Source organism: Tenrec ecaudatus, chromosome 13 (genome assembly GCF_050624435.1).
Source record: "Tenrec ecaudatus isolate mTenEca1 chromosome 13, mTenEca1.hap1, whole genome shotgun sequence".
Classification (NCBI taxonomy): Eukaryota; Metazoa; Chordata; class Mammalia; order Afrosoricida; family Tenrecidae; genus Tenrec; species Tenrec ecaudatus.
The window spans coordinates 47,623,576-47,646,862 of record NC_134542.1 but is presented as its reverse complement, the minus strand read 5'-3'; the positions used below and the strand labels follow the sequence as shown (position 1 = coordinate 47,646,862).

At 46.1% G+C, this 23,287-nt stretch overlaps 1 protein-coding gene across 4 annotated transcripts in view; it reads left to right on the top strand.

The window, feature by feature from the left end:
* The window catches only part of MYO1B (myosin IB), a 188,330-nt gene that overhangs the window by 53,784 nt on the left and 111,259 nt on the right, over positions 1–23,287 (top strand). For all 4 annotated transcript variants that reach the window (XM_075530412.1, XM_075530411.1, XM_075530414.1 and 1 more), the window contains exon 3: positions 13,797–13,912. In XM_075530412.1, the coding sequence (XP_075386527.1) occupies positions 13,797–13,912 (116 nt within the window). The remainder of the gene's footprint in view (positions 1–13,796; positions 13,913–23,287) is intronic.

Below are 23,287 nucleotides of genomic sequence, written 5' to 3'. Positions count from 1 at the left end.
AGCTCGGCAGTCAAGCCCACTGTCTGCTCCTTGGGAGAAAGGTGAGGCTGTCTGCTCTTGTAGAGATTTGCGAAGCCTGAGAAACCCCACGAGGGTGCCCATCAGTTAGAATGGAGTTGGTGGCGGTGGGTTCCAGTGGGTAATGGAAGCTGACTGGCTCATAATCCTCAGAGGGCCTGGTAGATTCTGAGGACCAGCATTTCGATTAGCTGCCTTGTGCTTAATCCACGGTGCCACCAGGGCCTTTTATTCTAATACAGTCCTGCATTAAAGCTCTTGGAGGCAACTGACCCATGGGACTATTGCTTCTTCCCCTAAGTGGCACCATATTTTTGTGCTCTTTGGCCTATTAGTCACCTGTTCCTTGCCCTACCTAGCCCTGTCCTGTTTTCCCTGCTTTGCATTCCTTTTCTGTGTGGGTTATTGTGCCTGTCCTTAAGAGGGGAGTGTGTGTGTACCCTGTGTATCCAGAAATACGTGCAAAGTTCCATGTACATTTATATAAATAAATTATATGTGTGCTTTTCTGGACAAACACGGTTCAGAACGTGCAGTGACAGGTTAGAGGGATGAACAGCTTCAAACAGGTTAAGGACAATTGTAAGTGCTCTGTAGAAGGTCGAGGCAGCTTCCAAAAACTCGTGGAAAAATGGGGTTAAAGATCCTGGATTTTTCCATGGACTGTGGAAGCCTCATATTTTTTAAGATGCAGTTTCATCACATTAATGGGTTATAAAACTGATGGAGTGTGATAGGATATGTGGGTTAAAAACAACTTGAAAGAATTGCATTGAACTAAAAAATCAGTGACTTGCATGTAATAAGGGTATTTGTCGATTTGTGACATTTTACATTTCATATATGTTTGGCGTATATATCTAAATGCACATATCCTTGATCTTGGTGAAATTGTACTTACTGTGAGCAGAGTGACAGTCGTGGAAAGCGCCAGGGGCAGTTTTTATTAAATCATTTTATTGAGGGCTCACACAATTCTTATCACAATCCATACATACATCCATTGTGTCAAGAACATATGTACATTTGTTGTCATCATCATTCTCAAAACATTTGCCTTCTGCTTGAGCCCTTAATATCTGCTGCTCATTTTCCCCCTCCCTCCCCACTTCCCCTACCTCATGAACCTTTCATCATTCATATATTATTATTATTATTAATATTTTGTCTTGTTACACTGTCTGACATTTCCCCCTGCCTTCTTCTCTGCTGTCCCTCCCCCAGGGAGGAGGCTATACATAGATTCTTGTAGTCAGTTCCCCCTTTCTACCCTACATTCTTTCCACCCTCCAGGCATCGCTACTCTCACCACTGGTCCTGAAGGAGTCATCTGTCCTGGATTCCCTGTGTTTCCAGTTGCTATCTGTGCCTATGTACATCCTGTGGTCTAGCCAGATTTGTAAGGTAGAATTAGGATCATGATAGTGAGGGGGAGGAAGTATTTAAGAACTAGAGGAAAGTTATATGTTTCATCATTGCTACCCTGCACTCTGCCTGGTTCATCTCATCCCCACAACCCTTCAGTAAGGGGTGTTTTGTTGGCTACCAGTGGGCTTTGAGTCTCCACTCTGCACTCACCTCCATTTTCAATGATATGATTTTTTGTTCTTGATGCTTGATACCTGATCCCTTTGTCAGCTCGTGGTCACACAGGCTGGTGTGTTTCTTCCAAGACTTTGTTGCGTCTGAGCTAGATGGCCACTTGTTTATCTAAAAGCCTTTAAGACCCCAGACGCTATATCTTTTGATAGCCAGGAACCATCAGCTTTCTTCAGCACATTTGCTTATGCACATGTTTGTCTTCAGTGGTCGTGTCAGGAAGGTGGGCACCCACTGATAGGATATTTAGTTCTTTGATGTCTGATAACTGGTCCCTTCTGCACCTGTGGTCAGACAGGCTGATGTGCTTCTTCCATGTGGGCTTTGATGCTTCTCAGCTGGATGGCACTTGCTTATCTTCAAGCCTTTAAGACCCCAGACACTATATCTTTTGATAGCTGGGCACCATTAGCTTTCTTCACCACATTTGCTTATGCACACATTTTTCTTCAGCAATTGTATCAGGAAGGTGTACATCCTGGAATGCCAATTTAATAGAACAAAGTGTTATTGCATTGAGTAAGTACTTGAGTGGATGCCCAATGTCCGTATGCTGCCTTAGTACTAAACCTGTAAATATATGCACATAGATCTGTTCCCTACACTCATATAAATATATTTACATATGTACATTCCAGTCTTTGGACCTCTATAAATACCCTTTGTCACCTAGCTCTTTCCTCTATTTCCTTTGACTTTCCTCTTGTCCCACTATCATGCTCAGCCTTCATTTGGGTTTCAGTAATTTCCTGTCCTGTGGGAGTGCTGGGAGCTGGACTTCACTCTTGGCAGTGGCTCCGATGAGTCAGGATCAAACATTTGAAATAAGCCATCTCCTTTGCTTATCTCAGTTTACAGATGTTGCTGCTCTTTTCTGGTGTTGTGTTGAAATACCTGTCCCAAGGTTTTTGCAAATATAGGTAAATGAAAATAAGGCTCAAAGGATTTGGGTGTGTGATTTTTTTTCCCCCCAGAGTTAATTACATAGGAAAATTTAAAGGAAAACACGAGATGTTTGGTATTGATGATACGCTTAGTATTGTTGCTGTTGTTGAGAGTAAAATTGGTTCTGTGATTCTTGACGGTGAAGGCTATGGTTTTCAACCCTGGTTTAGAATGTTAGGGTTTCTGGGGGAGACTTTAAAAAATACTAATATCTGGCCCCTCTCCTGAAGTAGAGTCTCTTGGAGATGTGACCCTGCAAAGACATCCTTACAGAATAAAAGACATGGCTTCTGGGTTATGTATTTTGACTTCTTGGGGACTTTCCCTGTGGGCTCTTCATTGTGTTGTCGTGCCTGGGTCAGGTCTGTGACCTGGAGAGTTGAAGTTGCTGCAGGTGACACCTCCATGATCTCCTGGCAACTTGAGTGAAGGGGCGGAGACTAGCTTGTCCATCAGGTCATAGCCAGTGGTGCCTCTCTTGGGCATAACCTTCTCCTGAGGATTCTGGGAAGTCATGTCTTCCTCCCAGAGGTAGAATACACATGCTCCCTGTGAGACAATCCTGTTGACAAGCTACATGGAGCTACGCTGATGGAGCCAGAGCCCTGGAGCTGGAGGAGTCACGTGGAGACCCACGCCAGTGATCTTCCTGCATTCAGCAACATTGCATGTGTTGTGTGAGTCTGAAGAGTTTATAGACTGGTAGCAGACATATGGCCTAATATTGGACTTGAGGACTTGGTCTAGACTGGACTGGGATTTTTCTTAATATACAATTGCTCTTTGATATAAAGCTCTTTCTGACACATAAATGAGTGTCAAAGAATTTGTTTCTCTAGTCAATCCAGACTGACACACTGGATGAATGTTCTCCAGAAAAGACTTAAACATTTTTGCTGTGATCATGATAGGCCTACTCAAATATTTGACTGTTCACAGGGCATTTGTTCTGGAATGCTAGTCATTTCTGAACTCTGACGTTAGAGATTGGCTTAAGAATGTTTGTACATTCTTGATTTAATGTCTGCCCTAGAGAGGTAAAAGATAAACTTGCTAATTGAATATGTGTAGAAAGGTGACCCCTTTTCCCTTTCCCCTCTTTTCTGGTCTCTGCTTTCCTTCTCAACCCCCTCCCCCGTTATGTGGATACTCCACTGGTTTTGGTGTACATTTGATTCACCATTTGAATCCAACCTAAGACATTTGCGATCTAGAAATGGGGATTCTACTGGAACAAGTAACAACAATGTGGAAGTGGTATTGGAATTGAGCAATGGAGGCTGGAAGAGTTGAGTGCCTGATAGAAAAACCTAGAATGCCCGGAAAAGACTGCTGATAGAATCGTGGACATCAAAGGCAATTGTGGTGAGGGCTCAACTAGAAGTGAGGAGAACCATAGAGACCGTCTCTCATCTTAGAGAGTGCATATTGTACCAGCAGCAGAGTGTTGCTAGAGATGTGGATGTTAAATGTGCCTCTGATGAGGCTTTGAGAGAAAACGAGGAACATTGTGGTTAGACAGTGAAAGACGGATTGCACTTGTCTGAATTGTGTTCAGATGTTTGGTGGAAAGCATAACTTCTTTGTGTTAGGAAATTTCTCAGCAGAATCTTAAAGGAACTGTATGGTTTCTCATTCCCACTTCTAGTTAAATGCGAGTGAGAAGAGATGGATTTAAACTGTCCAATATGGAAACAAAGATTTGGCAGAGTTTGTGGACACATGTCTTGGAATTTTCACCAAGGACATGGCTACACCATCTTGTGTGGAGGAGATTATGTCTGTGACTAGTGGGTCCAACCAATTACCACAGCAGAAAGCCCATCAATTTAGAACAACATGAAAGAAGGGTGTCTGCTTCTCGGCAGGGAGTTGACCAAAGTACATAAATTTGTTGTCCTTCAAGAAAAGAAGAGGGTCGTCTTAGGAGCAGTGTAGCGATCAGCAGATCTTGGAAGTGGCCGAGGAAGTAGGGCTGCCAAGTGTCAAAGGGTGAGGCCACAGCCTCCTAAGTTTCAGAGGGTGGGACCATGATCTCTTGGTTTAAGAGTCAGATCTTCACTCACTTGGTCCTAGAGTTTTGGGAGACCATTCATGAATGTCACTGCCCAAAGTTGAGGGGTGAGAGTGCTTAAGGGGCAGAGTAATAGGTCTATGAGAATAGGGCCATCCAAAGCTAAGAGAGCAGACTCCCACTGGGCTTGGCAGGTGGAGCTTAACCAAAGCCCAGGGGCCTCCCCTTGGAATCCAGAGGCTATGGCCTACATTGAGCGTCTATAAGGCCAGGTCATTGCCTGGAAGTCCCAAGGACCAAAAGATCATTTGTTAACGTCCAATTGTTCTCGTGGGTTTTGGATTTTCATTGCGTCCATTATCCCTTCTCTGCTTCTACTGTCTCCCATTGATAAGGGCAATGTCTACCTGTGCCTGTTCTGCCACTGTATGTTGGAACAGGTAACTTGTGGTCTAGATTTCACAGGTTCACAGATGAAGAGGAATTTGTCCCACAATGGAAAATCACCCATATTTGATTTAGATTTGATTTAGAAGATGAGATTTTGTGATTGAAGCTGACCTGGTACTTTTGGGAAGACATTATAGGGTGAATGTGTTTTCCATGGGACAAGTATATGAATTCTATTTATTTATTTTGATAACGTGTAGAATGTAATGAATCGGGTTGTACACCCTGTCTACCTCCTACGAAATAGGCATTGTAAATCCTAACCTACATCTGTCGGTATAGTTCCTTCCATTTGGGGGACTATATTTGGGAATGGGTTGTCTTTGTTATATTAATGAATATGGTGAAACAAAACTGCTTAAATGTGGTTTTTCAATCCATGTCTTTATAATTGGGTGGGGTCATGTAAATAGGATGTGTTAATAGAGGTAATTGGTCAGTTTCACCATTTCGCCGAGTATAAGCGAGGCTTCTCAGAAGCAAAGAATCTTATGACCATGAAGAAAGGGATCTACTAGATCCCTTTCTGAAGTAGTGACCCAGCAGAGGTGCCAGAGAGTAAGGTTCTCAGACCATGCAGTGGAGAAGCACAGCAGTTCCAAGATCATGAGACTGAGCAGAAGAGAAACATCGAGAATGTGAGGCAGAGTGGAACAAGGCAGAGGACAAGGCATTTCGGATAAAACATCTGTATCCTTAAAATTCTGAATAACCCACCACAACCGTGAGTATTGCCTGTGAGTTTTTTGTGGCCAGGGCAATGGATGATGGAACCCAGCAGAGGAGGAGAGTCAGTGGGAGGAGTGGTTGGCCCGGGGCTGGGGTTGGCTTGGATTTTCCTCCTTTGTGTGACCTGGGGAGATCAGATGTGGCCCCATGCCATTTGCTCAATGAGGCAGGATTAATACTGGGTGTGTTTTGAATTGGTAACGTAGTAGAACACAGAAGAAGAGCAGATTGACTGGCAAGTAGCATCGGCAGGGAAGAGAGTCGCCACATCAAGATTCTCCAGGATCGAAAGTTCAGAAGACAAGGACCTTCCCTTCCTCCTGAGCTCACAGAGAGCGCACTGCCCCAGAGTCTGAATTCAGACTTCTAACTTCTTCAACTGGGGGAAAACAAATTTCTGTTTGTTAAATCCACCCACCTGTGGTATTTTTTTATAGCCGTTCTAGATAAGTAAGATCGTATCTTAACTCCAGCTACTTGATTTCCAACTATTACTCAATAAAGAGTTATTTTTTAATCCTTTTTAAAAAACGGATGATGTAATAAAACTCTGAATAGTATACAGCTGTTTGTTTTTTTTAAAGTAGCATCATATGTTATTCATAAATATAAATGTTGATTTATATAATAGTGAGTGGTCTAAAAAAAGGGGGGTGGCATGGTCGGGACACATTCTATCTGATCCCTAAAAAAGAACACTTAATCTGGTCATACAAATACTTGCATGTAAAACTCGTGTAGAATGTTAAACCCCATCAGCCAATCAATCAGCAGTAAAGGAATGCTTTTGTGTTTCTGGAGGGGAAAGAAGGCGGTAGCTACGAATATTTGAGTTTTTCCAGCGCCATCTATCCAGATACACGGATGTCCTTGCGTGTCTTAGTTACGTAGTGCTACTATAACAAGAATTCCACAAAAGGATGATTTTATTAGATATTTCATTTTTAAAGTTGTTTAAATCCTGCATTTACTTTTATTTAAATACTGATGCATGCTATTGTTGTTAGATGCCATGGTGTCAGTTCTGACTCAGCGACCTCTGTACAACAGAGAAAACACTGCCCGGTCTGCTCTGTGCCATCCTCACACTTGTTACTGTGTTTGAACCCATGGTTCAGCCACGGTGTCAATCCATCTCATTGGTGGTTTGCAACACATCGCACATCATTTAATTAAAAAACAAACAAACAAACTTTTTATTGTGAATTAGATGAAGGTTTAGAGAAGACCATAGTTTATAATCATTGATTCATAGACATTCTAAATCAACATTTCCATTGAAGACCATAGTTTATAATCATTGATTCATAGACATTCTAAATCAACATTTCCATTGGTTGACTTTAAAGAGCAGAAAATATAGTCTCACCATTTTGCAGCCTGGACCCGGGGCTGGAGGGCCTCATTCTTGTGCCTGGCAGTTGGCAGGCTTTAGGTCAGGGTGTCTTGGCTCTCCTCTCTATGACCTCTCCAACAAGCCACCTGAAGTCACTAACATAAAGGATTCCAGTCAGTCATAAAAAGGGGACTCATTCTAATACAGAAATGTTTTTCAAACTATTATCCCTTTGGTCAAATCAAGTCACAGGTCACATTCAGATCCAACAGGTGAAGAAATAAACTCCCATCTCTTGATGGGAATTGTGGCAAAATCACATTACTTACAGGGATCAGGGGAATTGTTTGTCTAGGCTTTTAGACAGCCTACTACCAGAGTAGGACAGGCAACGCCAGAGTGGGCGGGGTGTGTGTGTATTGGTTTAAGGATTTGTTCAATTTCAACACATGGCACACAGACTAACCAAAATATACTGGCTTATGTGAGGGGATTTCAAGAAGTTCCTACAAGTGTTGAATGAAAAGATCATGGAAATTCTCCATGAGTTTGTTTGAGCCCCACATATGTACTGTAGTGAGAATGCTGTTTGTCACCACGGTGATGTGGAATCATACAGACCCCGTTTTCTAGGCTGTGATCTTTATGGGAGTAGACTGCCAGGTTGGTGTTGCTGGTGGGGGTAGGATTGAACCATCAACCTTTTAGTAGGTGATCAATGAACTGAACAAGGCTCCTTGTAGTGTGCTTGGTCTCATATTGGGACACAAGAATAATTGAGAATCAGTGGTTTGTAATATCTGTTTTCTTAGTGGATGAACATGCCTGGTGTGGATCAGTCCTTTAGTTAAACATTTACTGGATACCACCAATGGGTCAGACACTGTTCTAGATGACCGGGATGCAGCTGGGGAGAATATGTAGACATAATTCAGAATGTATTAAAATCATGAGTATGACAAAGGGAAGCTTGCAATAATTGGTAGTGTGGCTTGCAATTCTGGGTTTGAGGCAGCAGACTTTGTTCTCTGTGTAAGAATGCCACAGAGGCAGCGCTTTAGGCAGAAATGGTCACTGTGAAATCCAATTTTCAATAGCAATTTGGTCATGTGTTTCTCTGCTGATAGCAAATAGGTATTTTTTTCAAGTTATTGGATTCAAAAACCAGTTAGGAGGGAGAAGGATTCAAGTCCTTAGCCCTTCCAGCTAAACACGACTGGTCTTGACAGCAACAAATAGTACAGGAATAAGCAATCATTAGGTCTTTTGAGTAACTTGTATTTTCACAGGCTCTTGAGAGTACGGCACAGACCAGAATGAGCAGAACAGCTGCTCACCCGCGGAATACAGGAAGGCTGAATCTAGGAAACCGCAGGTCCTTAACAATGAAATGGACCATGCAAAGATCGGCATCCTAGGCATCAATGAGGCGAAATGGACCGGTATTCACCATTTTGAATTGGACAGTCATGGTTTACTAGGTCACCGATGACAAACTGAGGGGAAATAGCGTCACTTTATCTTCAAAAGAACATTTCCAGATCTACCCTGAAACACTGTTGTTGGTGCGGTGAGTCAGTGTAGAGACCGCCGGTACACGATGTGAGGGCCGTATATTCTGTTCTTGTTCGGTGCCCCTGAGTGCGTCCTGCCCCATAGTGGTCATCTGTACAATGGATGCAGCGCTGCCTGCTCCTGAATCAGCCTCACAATTACTATGCCTATTGTTGTAGCCGCTGTGCCCATCCACCTCCTCTTTTCAGTGACCCTCTTCACTGTCACGCCTGATGTCCCTTTCCAGGGACTAGGCTCTTCTGATAGCCCGTCCAAAGCAGTACATGAGGCAGAATCAGGCCTCCCTGGCTCCTCAGGAGTGTTCTGACCACGGTACTGTCAGTATTCTTTCGTATTGGCAACAGTATCACTCAAACGCGGCAGTTCATTTGCTGTCTCCTTGCTCATCGCCCGGCTGTCACGTGCACTTGAGGAGCTGGAGAGGACCACGGCGTGGGTCAGGAGCACTGGGGTTCTGAAAGTGGCTTCTTCGGTTTTCAACACTTTCAAGAGGTCCTGTGCAGCAGATTTGCCCAGTGCAATATGTCATTTGGTTTCTTAACTGTTAGTGATAGCATAATAAATAAATGCAAAGAAGGCCGCCAGTTAATATACTGTTTCTCAAGATTATGCACCACCTACTAAAATCAAAGATGAAGAAATTGAAAAATCCTGTCAACTCCCGTAGCCTGAAATGGATCAAATATGTTATCAAGTTGCATTGATAAAACCATTGGGGTTTGGAATGCAAAGGTCAGAAACCCAGAAGGATTGACACTTGGAAATTCAGTGATTGAAACTGCACAGGAAACCCCATGATCCAATTTTGCAAGACCAATGACGTATTCATTGCAAATACTCCTTTTCAGTAACATTTATGTGGACTTTGCCACATCTGTGGAAAGAAATGGGCAACCTCAATGTCATCAGCCAGAACAAGGACAGGGTGACCGGTTGAGACCAAACTGCAGACCTTGTGGGTCACAGCCCAGCTTGTCCTCTCTCAGCCACCAGGGAACCTCAGCTCCTTATGTTGAAGAAAATGGAAATAAATCCATGTAAGCCAAATCACATCCTTGAGTCTATCCACCTGAATCTGGAGGTCACGTCAAGGACAGACTTGGCCCTCTCGTATAAAATTGTACTCTATTTGAGGAAGGGGGCTTCAGAAATTTCTATCATGTTAAAGTTCCATTTTCTCTCAAAAGTTTTGAAGTTCCTCTGTACATATTTGTTGGGGTCAGTCTTTATGTAAAAGCGGCGCCGCGGTGTTGGGTGGTTTGACCTCTTCTGAATTCACTCTGGGGAGAGAGAATCCTTATCAGTATCGGCAACCCAAGTGTGACGCCTGTGAAGAGGTGCTTAGCTTCTCTCTTCAGCGTTTCGCCAGTTCCAACACCAGACATTCTTCCCACACACCCTCGGCTTTTATGCTGGGTTCGATCATTTATTGCAGTGGCCACACAGAATTCCCCGACAATACTCTTCTGACGGGAGGGTGTATTGGGGAAGTAACAGGCTACTGCTCTGGATTAAGAACTTTTCCGGATACAGATCTTCAACCAGCATGGCCATCGCTGCTTGTAGGTTTCTTTTTGGGTCCTGGTCTCTTGGCCTGGCTCATGTCCTGCATAGGCAAGTGTTTGAGAGTTCCTTCACTCTGCAATCAAGTGCCTGGAGGCACCCCACTCTGCCAGGCAGTCCTCCATCTGATGGCATTCAACTTTCTTGCTCTGTGGTTTGGCATACTTACTGCAATTGCCTCATTCTCTGGGCCTGGAAGCCCACTGCACTGCCTCAGGCCATTCTGCTGTTGCCTTTAGAGAGGTGGATGCCAATGCATGTGAACACGCCACCCCAGAAATTCCGAGGACGGTGCAGGATCGGCAGTCTTTCATTGTGTTGTACACAAGGTCAATATGAATTAACACTGACTAATGGCGCCTAACAACAACACATGTACACTTCTGGTCGAGGTCTTAGAAGAAAATGTGTAACGTAAGACTGGACAATGGAGGAAAGAGTGCTTTTTATGCAGTGGCAAAGGACTTGTTAGAATTACCTTCAGATGTTTGGTGGAAGGTACAACTTGTAAGTGATGAATTTGGGTATCAGGGTTGAGAAAGTTCTAAGCAAAATCTTAAAGGAGCCATATGGTTTCTCCTTCGTAAAAACGAGCTGTGTGAAATAGAACAACACCCTTAACGTTTTGGACAGTTCTGTTGTACAAACAAACGACACATGTCTGGAATTTTCACCGGGGACATGGCTGCCCAGTGTTACATTCAAAGGGGATTAAGCCCCTGACTGCCGGCTCTAGCAGCTACTACTGTAGAAAACCCATCCGTTTAAGACCAAAGGCAAGGAGACTGTGCTCCTTGGAATTCCATGGCCAGGAAGCAGGCCAGAGCAATGCCTTGTGGTCCTTGGAGCAGTGGAGAGGAGCAGATCTGTCAGAGGGGGCAGGGCAGCAGGGCATTGCTTTCAAAGAGGGGCCCTCAGCCTCCTAGATTCCAGAGAGTTCCATCTTGGACCACTTGGTTTCATAATGTGGGACAGCCACCAAGGTGTGCCAGCGATGGGGTTGACACCCAAAGCTGAGAAGGTGGGTTTGCCATGCCTGAAGGGCACCCGCGTGAGGGGATTTTCTGCTTGGGCTCAGGGCCGAGCGGGTGGGGTTATCAATCAGATGGGCTTTGAGAATGGGCCCGCCCAGAGCCCAGGCAGCAGAGTTGCTGTCCCAGTAGACTTGTAAGACAGAGCGGAAGCCAGAGGCCTAGGGGCCGCCATCCAGAATTCCTAGAGCGTGGGATTACCCAGAGTATGGGGGACGGGTCCCTTGTCCATATGGTCTCAGAAAACATGATAATTCCCAAGCCTTGAGAGCTCGTGTAAACTGTTCTGCTTACGGCCTTTGGACTTAGCGGGTGCCCTCTCTCTCCTCGTTCTCTCCAGTCTGCCCACTCGGAGTGGAAACACTACGTTGTCCTTGTTCTGCCACTGTCCTTTGATGTGCAGCGGGAGTAACATGGCATGGCGTGCTCATAGCTTCTTCTGTCTCAAGGAGTTGGAGATTGAAGAGGTCCCAGATGCCCCATTCTTCCACGTTGCTGGTCGGCTCCACTTCCCTCCGCCCCTCCCACTCCATCCTTGAGTATATCCCTTCAGAGCCCAAGGGTCTGCGGTCCGCTGCAGCAGCCCACCGATAAGTCCCCACGCATTGAGGAAGTGTCTTGTGTGGTGGAGGGTGTGCTCCGTCTCACATCTGAAGGTGGGCAGAGGCAAGTCAGATGCTGGGGCCAGAGCCAGAGCCCCAAATGTCCCAAAGTCCCCACAGCTCTTTTTGCTTCTGCCAAAGTTTACTCAGGAAAGAGGGCATGCTTTCCAGGTGACCGGCTGGGGGCTAGAACCAGCCTGTATGCCCTACAGAGGATGGTGACGCACACCGCACGCCCTCTGCCAAGGGAAACGCGAGATGCTCCCCCAGGACGCAAAAGGTGTGGCTTGGTTCACATGCAAGATTTGCTTGTGGCAAGGTCATGACATTTATTGTTTGGTGTGTGTGTGGGGGGAGGGCAATAGGTAGAATGTTATCAATTGAACTGTATTCATCAAAAGTAAGTGTTCTGAATGGTAACAACGTCTATGCCTGTGTAAGGATCCCTGGTGGCTTAGTAGGTTGCAAGTTGGGCTACTAACCTCACGGCTAGCAGCTCAAAACCACCAGCTGCTCTTTGAGAGAAAGATGAGGCTTTCTACTCATCTTTAGTTAAAATTTAGGAAGTAATTATAATTTAGGAAACACACGGAACTAATTCTACCCTCTTCTACTGGGTCTCGATGAGCAGAAGTGACTCAATGGCAGTGTGTTTGGTTTCCGTTTTATGCCTGTGTGAGGAGGCCTTGGGGGCTTAGTGGGCTACGCTCGGAGCTAACTGGAAGGTCAGCAGTTTGAAGCTACTAGCTGCTTCAAGGAGGAAAGATGAGACTTTCTTCCCTGGTAAAGAGTTAGCATTTTGGACACCCACAGTGGCAGTTCTGCTCTGCCTTTTAGGATCTCTGCGAATTGGAATCGACTCTTTGGCAGTCGGTTTGGTTTCTTCCCTGTGTAACCATTTCAGAACGGGTTGTCTTTGCCACCTTAATGGGGCAGGATGAGTGCAAGGGTGTGTCTTAATCTTAAATCAATCTCCTTTGAGATATAAATGAAGTTAGATAAACAACCCAGAAAAGTCAGAAATGGAGAGAAAGAGGGACTTCCCCCCGGAGCCGACAGAGTCCTGGAGAACAGGGAATGCGAGCCTCCTCACCTGAGAGGAGCCCTGGGGTCTAGTCATTGGGCTGCCAACCTCAAGGTCACGGGCTCACACCCACCAAAGAGAAAGATGAGGCTGTTGGTTCCTGTAAAGACTTGCAATCTGAATGGTGTTGGGCATCTTTTCCTTCTTACGTATTATTTATCTCGTGTCATGATACTATTGTGATTTTAGCCTTACCACCTTCGTGTGATTTGTTTTTTATAGTTTTCTGTTGGGTCTCCCTACTGGGAAGCACAGGAGGAGTGGGTACATAATAAGAACTAATAGGAGGGGATAGAGGGAATCCTGGGGTCGGGGGTGGGGCGCTAGGGAGGGAAAGGAGATTTCAGGAGTAAACACTGAGGGCGGAGTGGGGAGGGAGCACAAGAAGGGACTGTGATTGCAAAACTCATGTTAAAGGCGATGCCACCGTGGGTGGGGGATGCTCTAACTAAGACTGATGTGGTGACTCTGCAGTGCCCCTTGATGTGATTCAATGATTGAATTGCATGATATGCAAATTATGGGCCAATAAAAGTGTTTTGGAAAAAAAACTTACAATCTGAGAAACCCAATATTGGCTCCATAGGAGTCAGAATCTCCATGATGGCAGTGGGTAAATTGATATAAAATAATACGTTTCTCTGTGTTCAAGCTATCTACTTGTGATATTCTAATGCAGCAGCTCTAGATAACCAAGACATAGACCGTCTCTCTTCAGAGATGTAAAACTCTCTTCAAAAATATAAGGTTCAGTGGCTAAATAGTTAGAGTGTTGTTTCTCAAAGGATGAAATAGTACTGAAGTTTAACGTATTACATACTAATGGTTACTTGTTTTGCTTTATTTACAGACCTACATTGGAAGTGTGGTCATCTCTGTGAATCCCTACCGGCCGTTGCCCATTTATTCCCCAGAGAAAGTGGAGGAGTACAGGAACAGAAACTTTTATGAATTGAGCCCTCACATGTAAGTCCCTGTGAAAGCGTACGTCTCTCAACCGCTCCATTGAGGCGAGGGTGACAGCTGTGTCCAGCTGTGTCCTCTGAGGAAAGTGGGTTTTTTTTAAGATTATAAAAGAATGTCAACGCTAATTGATAGCCTTTCTTTTTTCTTTTTAAATCGGATAAAAGAATGTAGAAGTTAATTGTTAACCTTATTAAAACAAAACAAAAGGCCGAATAGTACTTCATGTGGTGTTGAGCCCTTCAAGTCCTGGAATACTTGGATTCAATCTGTAATACATTTTCTGTCAAAAATTCCGTGTAAGTAGCAGCTGTTGCTAATTATTTTTGCAAATAAAACAGGACTGTGTATTGCTTATTAGAATAAAGAGCCCAAGCGCATTTTCATAGTCTCATTGGTCCCAGAAGGGTTTACAGTCCCCACTTGTGTAATCATGCTTGGGTGAAAGGCTTACGCCACATCCTTTGTTTATCTTCGCTGAGAACCTTACTAGGTGAGCACTGGGCCAGGGGGTGTTATGCGTTCAGCTGCTAACTACAACGTCAGCAGTTTGAAACCACCAGCTCCTCTGCAGGGGAAAGATGAGACTCTCTTCGCCTGTAAAGATTCATAGTCTCGGCAAAGCACAGCGGAAGGTCTGTGCCGTTCTCGGGGGTTGCTCTTTCTAGGTGAGCTCGAGAGCTTCTACCACTTTATGCCACTAGACTTGTGCTTCTTGTCGGAGGACTGAACACTAGCCCTGCCAGTGAATTCTTAGATTTCACCGCAGGAGGACTACGCCCAGGCCAGAAATGCAGCCAAGCTGGCCACCCTCGAACCAATTCTAGCTGACGGCGACCCTGTGTGTTAAGGTACAACTCCACGTGGAGTGTTTGGTGGCTCTGCCCTTGGAGAAGGCGCGATCTAGGCTTTGCTTTGCAGTCACCCTTGGGCGGATTGAACCACTGACTTTGGGTTAACAGCCCAGTGTGTCACTGTGTCACCCAGGGCTCCTGGCTCTGTGGTGGGACTCTTCTGTCAGCCCTTAGGACTCCTGCTGTGCTGAATGGGGGGGTAGGGAGGTGGGGAGAGGCAAGAAGGTAGAAGGAGAATAACCAGCAATTATTGTAAACAAGGGGCACGTCTTTCATTTCTCAGTTCTGCTTTATTTACTTATGCCTGAGACACATCTGTGCTCTGTTTACCATCCTTATCCATTGCTGGGTTCAAAGAAAAGGGAAAGATTAAGTAAGTTGTGTGCTGCTTTGCGAGGCACTCCCGGCTCCCTCCTAAGCTTTACGCCAGTCTTTTATGATTTTGTTCTTTTGAGCTGTTTAAGTGGCCCTTGGGTGAGAGGTGTTGGGAGACACAGCGTGACGTGTTTTGTGTGTAGTAAACTGTGGAGAGCAGATTAGAGCAGGAACGACTGCCGGACCCGGGATGGGGCCGAGGCATGGGGACGTCCCTTGAGCAGCCCTGCACGCTCAACCCGTTGCTCCCAAACTGTTGCTGTGGTTGCTGCGTTTTAGCAATAGTAGTCTTGTGTCTGTCAGCACACCACGTGGCGGTGAAACATACCCGGTGCCGAGTCCCTTCCAACCCACAGCAACCAACCCTGGGGGACAGTAGAGCTGCCCCAGGTCTTCACCGACCAGCCTACGGCGACTTCTCCTCTGCACTGGCGGGTGGGTTCAGGGCGATGGGTTCAGAGTCGAGCGTTTTAACCACCGCGCCAAGGGCTCTTATGTACTGAAAACACCTCTTCAGTGTCAGGAAATGTTTACAGGGGGTGTGAAAATGGAGCGGGGACAACTTCCGACCTCCTTTGATTTCCTAAGGGGCAAGGGGGATCGAAATAATGGGCCGCTGGCTGGTTTCGATGAAGCCTAGGCCAGCCGTTCCCCCATCCCGCCAGCCTTTTCATCCCTTCTGGCACCCTCTCCCAGGGCAGCCTGGGCATCTCAGCTGGGTTCCATACGTTGTTGCAGTGGCCACTCAGGACTGACAGACCGTGCTCATGAGTAGCAGGTTATAACTGAGCATCAGAAATGCTTAAGTTAATCCTGCTAACAAGCCTGTGAACACCTGCATCATCACATCATCGCCTATTAGCCTCCTACCCTGGCCCATCGGGAAAAGAGGAAGCACACCTATCCAACGCACAGCAGCCCGTCCTGTGGTGGGAGTTTCAAGGCCATGGCTAGAAAAGCCACATGTCATAACTGCACCACAAGGGGGGGGGGTTCCAAAAAGTCCGTGGAAAGAGTCCATTATCTCTCAGTTCTTTTTGAAGCCTTCTCCTTTGACGTCTATGCATATGTAAGTGTTGATGAACAACATTTGGAAAACATCATTGACAATGAGAAGGCTTAATTGGTCATTGGGTTATTTGGGGAGAGCCTTTGAAAATCGTTTAAGTTGTCAACGGCGGTCATTTCTAAAGTTGAGACATGGCTGCAGCACTTTTTAAAGCCCTTGGACTGTAGCAGAGGTACCGCTTTGCTCACCAGGGGACATTCGGCAGTGTCTGTAGACCTTTCCGTCGCCTCAACTGGAGGGAAGTGCTGTGCATGGGGCACAGGCCGGGTGCTTCCAAGTACCCTCCAAACCGAGGCTGGCCCTTCCCGGGAAGGACTCACCGGCCCAGCACGTCCTGAGCTGCAGGGAACGCGGGTAGAGATTCTTGGCTGTGTCCTAGCGGAACCGTCTCCCCATATCCTGAAGCTGGACAGACACACCGACTGCTGCAGCGCTGGATTTAAACGCAGCCAGGCTGGTGAAGGTGGCACAGCACCAGGCAACATTTCCTTCTATCGTACGTGGTGCCGCCATGAGTCGGAACCAACTTAGCTCTGCCCCATCGCCAACTCTTCCTTTTGATGGAGTACAAATCTAAAGAGTAAGGAACATATGTATATCACTGTCCAGATGTCCTGCTTGTCTTGAGAGTGCACACCTTGGCGCTTTGGATTCTTTGGAACAAAATATTGAGATCACTTGTGAAAATTAGGCTGATTATTTCATTTCTTCAAGAAGTAGTGGTTTGATCTGTTAGTTTCGTTTGGCCCTGGGAAGCCTGTCTTGGGGAACCTGGCGAGAACTCTTCCAAGTGGTCACAGTCCAGAGCTGAGCTGCAGTGTCACCTTCTTTGACTATTGCAACATGAGGAGGTGGCCAGCTTGCTTGAAAGGAGCGCTGGGGCTGGTTCTGTGAGGGAGACTCCGGCTCTCCCCACCACTCACTCTGCCGGAGAAAAGAAGGCCGTCCCCTCCCAGTGAAGGTGATGGACAGCTCTGGAGCCCCATAGAGGGTCGTTCAGAGTTAGAATTGACTCAGTGGCAGTGTCTTTTTGGACACATTACACCAAACATTGGGAGCAAGCAGTCTGTCCATTTGAGTAAATGAAACAGCCAACAACCAATTTCCAACCATTTGCTTCCCCTCACGGAGCAACGGGAAAGGCATTAGCAGGACTGCAGACTACAGATGTCAGCTGTCAACATGTGAACTCGCACTTTTGTCCCAAACTGGTTTTGCAGGGTCACCTACCATTGCGCAGTGAAAGACGCTGCTGGAACGCTCGTGTGGGTTGCGTCCTTGTCAATAGTCCTGCTAGCATTTACTCCATGCAAGGTGACCAGATACATAATGGTGTTAGTAGTACTTCGCACTGTGTCTCAGAATGGCTGGGCCGGTGGTGGTGTGTCGCGTGTCCAGGCTGGGAGTCCATGACAGAAGTCTTCTTATGCCATCAGTATTTTCCTCTGCTACCACCTGGTTGGCAGTTTGTGAGTAATTGTATTCAGGGACGTCCACAACTAGATGCTGAACTTTCAAAGGGGTTGTCTGCAGAATGGGGCATGATTGCGTGTTCTCAAGTGTGTGTGTTGATAGGATGTCACGGACTCCTTTGTACCGTTTCTCTGATTTCAGTTTTGGAAGCTTTGAGCCTCCTATGATTGATTCAGCTCCCTCCCCCAAGACCACTTACAGGAAATGGTTCTATGCTTTCCCATCTAACATGCATTTGCATTGATTGACATGGGCCACCCAGGCACCTTCTAGGTTTGCCTAGGCTGCATTCTTCACTGGACCGAGGCCTCCTGGGGCAGCGGTTACAGCTCTGTTCTTTTGAAAAGATTTACAGCCTGGGAAACCGTACCAGCAGTTCTGCTCTGTCCCCTGGGGTTTCTGTGAGTCCAAAGAGACCGAACAGCAATGAGTTTGGTTTTAACCTTCACGGGCCCAGATCTCTGGGTCTTTGTCCACGTAGCTGCTGGGTTGGTTCTGTCTGCTTCCTTTTCATTTGCTGCTGAGTGCTTCAGCAAAGCACCACCAACACGCACTCCGTTTTCTGGAACCAAACTGTCAGTCGGAAGGGAAAATGAGCGTGTAGCTGAGGGAAGAAAACGTTTTTGTAAAAAAGAGACACATTAGTTGTTTCCTTGAAAAAGAAGAAAGCACCTTTGGGGTTGTACTGTGGAAGGGGAAGTGGTTTAAGCGAGTAGGTGAGAGATTGAGCCGGAAAGAGATTACCTCTGCTTATGTCTCCAATTCAAACCAGTCACTCGGGCAGGAGGGTCAGAGCACCTGACTTAGCAGCTCCTGGGCTCCCTGTGTGCAACAGAACCAGCCAGTGCCACGTCTCGTGCTCCCTGCCTGCTGCTGGGCTTGACTTAACACCGCTCAGTCATGCTCCGTTGATTTGTTGACGCTACTTGCAAACCCATTTTCCTTCAGAACATGTCACTCCAGCATATGTTGACATACAACAAAATCACATACTCTTGGCCAAAGAGACTTCAGCTAACTCCGATTTCAGATTTTGAGACTTTTAAATGACAGTAGGAGGTTGGCTTTATGCAACTCTGATGCTTTGATCATGGAATCATTGCGATAGAAGCACACAGGTTTATTTATTAGTGGAGAGCTGCTTCCTGCGGTATGTTTGGGAAATCTCAGAACCCCAATACTTACATTCGTAGAGAATTTATAGTGCTTCCCACAAGGTGCCGAGATCAGAAAAGGCCCTGTTCACATCCACGTTCACCTTTATTTCAGTGGCAAGAAGGGAGAGGTGTTGTTCTCAGAGAAACCGATTGCTTCCTTCCAGCATATTACTGGTCCGGGGCAGGCACTAAGCCATTGTAGCACCTTCTGGAAAGTTGTCCAAGCCCCCCAAAAATGATTAGGAGTGGTGCAGGCTGACTCAGTCTTTAAAAGGAACAGACTAATCCTCTAGGCACTGACAAAAGAAGGCAGGCATCACTTGGGGCCACCTTGAAGGAGCCCTGACTGGCGAGGGTGCGCAGAGGATGGGGTGTCAGGGCTGTTGCCCCCTTCCCCTTGTTGCTTAAGTAAGAGTCGTTGCCAAGGCCTGTTGCTGGGACTGCTGTAGCAGTAGCATAGGTGGGAGGGGGTGTGGGAGTTTGTCTCCCGTTGGCAAGTACTTGACAATCTGGGAAAGCAGCAACTTCAGTATCATAGAGGTTAGCCAAGCAGGTCTCGAAGGAACCTTGAGCTCTAGCGACACAATCCATGGGTTGGCTGTCCCACAGGTAGTGTAGCTCACAAGCTGAGGCAGAGAACTATGCCACATGCTGGTCCGATCACCAGAGAGCAAGAGAGAGAGAGGGGCGGGGCTTGCCAAGCCATTAATCTCTTTTCTTCCAATCAAACTGCGACCATATTAATCCCACATGTTCCCATTGGTCAGGTTGGCACAATAAACCTACCTATCACAATCAGCCACTGAAAATCCCGTATTCTGCTTTGACATGTGGGGAGTTTGGGTTGACTTGACAGCAGGAGGGTTGGTTTTTGGTGTAAGCTGATGACCCAGATTTAAAATGGAGTGTGGTCCCCTTTTGAACTGTAGGTGATTCCATGATATTCTACTATTCCCATTTCAGGTGGTGGTAACACTACTTTTCCATTACGCACACCAGAAAAGCTTTTCTTCCCTACCTCTCCCACCCCCGATTCAAGCTGTCTTGTGTTCTTGATTAGCCTTTAGGTATCTGAGTCTGACCCTCTCATCACTTCCATTCTGCTCTTCCAAGCCAGCATCCTGTCTCTGTTGGATGAGATCATAATCCCCTAGTTGGTCTCCCTGCTTCTACTTTTCCATTGTCTTCCCTTCCCACCCTTCACTCCCGACACGCTTTTCTTCATCCACATGACGGCTGCTGCGCATCAGGTTGGTTTTCTTCTTGTTTGGTGCTGCCCAGAAAACCAGTGGTGGTTACAGGTGGCTCCATCAGGCGTCTCTTGACCCAATGCTAGCCACCCCTCTGACCACATTTACTATGTCTCAGCTCCTTGCTCCAGCCATCTGGCCGCCTTGCTGCTCCTCTAGCAGGCAGACATTCTCTGCATCACTCATCCCTCACACTGGGACCAGCTTGTTCTCATACTGCATCAAGAAACGACTTGCATGTCAGAAGAGAAGCCACATCTAAGGACGCTACTGAAACTAGCATCTCCGAGCCAGTCACTCAGTACCTCTGAAGAGGACTGTACTTCTCACAGCATGGATCTGTACCAGAAACTTTGCCATGTGTTTGTCATTATTTACCTTCTGCTTTAGAAGGCCATCCTTAGGGGAGCAGGGGTGTGTTTTGCACTTGTCCATCCAGCCATCGCAGCTAGAACAAAGCCTGGCACGGAGCCAACACTCCACATGTCGTGTCAGCGACACAGTGATTAAATAAGTATAGGTTTGGGGTCCTAGAGTTCATTAGAAATTGTGTGTAGAAGACACGGCTTCTTATTTTGTTTTTCAAGGATTGTCTAGTCTAGTGCGGGGAATGGCTCTGTAGGCGGAATTGCCCACTTGGGCTTCCAACACTGTCAGTCCTTTTGGGAGGGGAAGCCTAATGTTTCTCCTGCTGTCTGGCTGATGAGTTGAACTGCTGACCTTGTGGTTAGTAGCCCAATGGGTACCCCACCTGGACTCTGGTTAACGTAAACAAGGTTGTGTCTGTGTGTGTGATGATTGTTAAGACAAGGCAAAAATCAGAAACAGAACAATTGGTGGGTACAGGATTTGTGAGGACGTTCCCTGTGTTGAGTCTGAGTGTCAGAATTGCCAAGGTAGGTAGCTGCAGTGGTCTTACCAACTACAGAGATGATAAAAGGCACAAACGAAATACAGCTTGGCTGTGACACAGTGGTCCAGGATGATGGGAAGAGAAAAGGTGTTTAGCTGAGATGGCTGCTTTCTATTTTTTAATTTTTAAATCAAACGCTCGAATGCCAGTCTGCTTGAATCACTGGGAGGGTTACAGGATTACAAGGATTATCTTTCATCCAAAATGATGAGAGGAGTTTGGGATGAAGGCATTGCATCAAATGACAAATTTACATGCTGGAAAATTTGCCATCTTGTATTTTCAATCTTCAACCGAAAGGAGGGGAAAAAAAAGATAAAACCTGTTGACCTTGAGTTGATTTTAACTCCTAACATTCGTATAACACAAAGTAGAACTGCCCTGTAGGGCAGTGGTTCTCAACCCTCCTAATGCTGCAGCCCTTTCACACAGTTCTGAATGTGGTGGGGACCCCCAACCATAAAATTCTTTTCTTTTTTTTTTAGGTTGTAGATCAAACCATTGTGATCCACTTTTACTGCTTTATTTATTTTAAAAATCATTTTATTGGGGGGTTGTACAACTCTTATCATAATCCATGCATGCATCTACTGTGTCAACCACATTTGTACATTTGTTGCCCTCATCATTCTCAAAACATTTGCTTTCTACTTGAGCCCTTGGTATCAGCTACTCATTTTCAACCCTCTCTCCGCCCCCATGAACCCTTAATAATTTGTAAATTATTATTATTTTGTCATGTCTTATACCGTCCGATGTCTCCCTTCACCTACTTTTCTGTTGTCCTCCCCCCAGGGAGGAGGTTATTTGTAGATCCTTGTAATCCCCCTTTCTACTCCACTTTCCCTCCACCCTCCCGGTATCACCACTCTCACCATTGGTCCTGAAGTGACCATCTGTCCTGAATTCTCCATGTTTCCAGTTCTTATCTGTACCAGTGTCATTCTCTGGTCTAGCCGGATTTATAAGGTAGAATTGGGATCATGATAGTGGGGGGTGGGGAGGAAGCATTTAAGAACTAGAGGAAAGTTGTATGTTTCATCATTGCTACACAGCACTCTGACCGACTCATCTCTTCCCTGAGACCCTTCTGTAAGGGATGACCAATTGCCTACAGATGGCCTTTGGGTCCCCAATCTGCACTCCCCCTCATTCACAATAATATGAGTTTTTGTTCTTTGATGCCTGATACCTGAGACCATTGATCCCTCATGAACGCACAGGCTGGTGTGCTTCTTCCATGTGGGCTTTGTTGCTTCTGAGTTAGATGGCCGCTTATTTACCCCATAACATTATTTTTGTTGCTACTTCACAATTGTAATTTTGCTACTGTTATGAATTGGGCGACCCCTGTGAAAGGATAGTTCGACCGCCAAAGGGGCTGTGACCCACAAGTTGAGAACCGCTGTTGTAGGTTTCCTGGGCATAGGAGCAAGCCACCACCTTTCCCCAGTGAAGGGGTGGGCTAGTGAACTCGAACTGCCAACCTTTCCTTCAGTTGAACTACTACTGAACCACCAGGCTTCTTTTTCAGACACCAGAAATGTTCAGGCTGGTTATCTATTCTTACATGTGTAGGTATACACACGAAATGTTTTCATGAATAAGTGGGAATGGCCAAATATGGAAATGGTTTTCCTAAATGGGAAGCATATGTTCATTATTATGCTTCATAATATGACCTCCGTTTGCCATTGGTGATGAGTTATAATTCAGTTCTGGAGACATCCGCAGGTAAGGAGGGACCTTTGATTGATCCATTTCCATGAAGGGTGTATACTTCTGGATTTGAAGCCTCCCCTTTGGATATTAGGATGCATGGGCATGCAGTTTGAGGTCTGAAGGCAACATCATCTTCCCGGAAACCTCATTCTGTACCACGGATTCTTTAAGAACATCCTCAACATCATGGATGGTTTAAAGAGCCCTGCAGTGCGGTAGCGGGTTTTAGTTGGCCTTCTAACCGCAAGGCCAGCAGTTTGCGAACGCTCAGCGGAAAGAGGATGAAGCTTTCTGCTCTGTGAAAGATCTATAGCCTCGGAAATCCAAAGGGGCCTTTCTGTTCTCTCCCATTGGCTTGCTGTGAGTCCATACCAACTAGATGGTAGCGAGTGTTTTAATAGCTGGCGTCACCAATTTAACATAAAAACAACTAATAGTGCAGGAGTAAGCCATCGGAGTGTACACGCATACTGCTGATCTTTGCCCCGTCCCTCTTCCGCAACCACAACGACCACAAACTAGAATGCAGCTGGCGGGAAAGTTTGGATGGCTTGCCCATGGACCT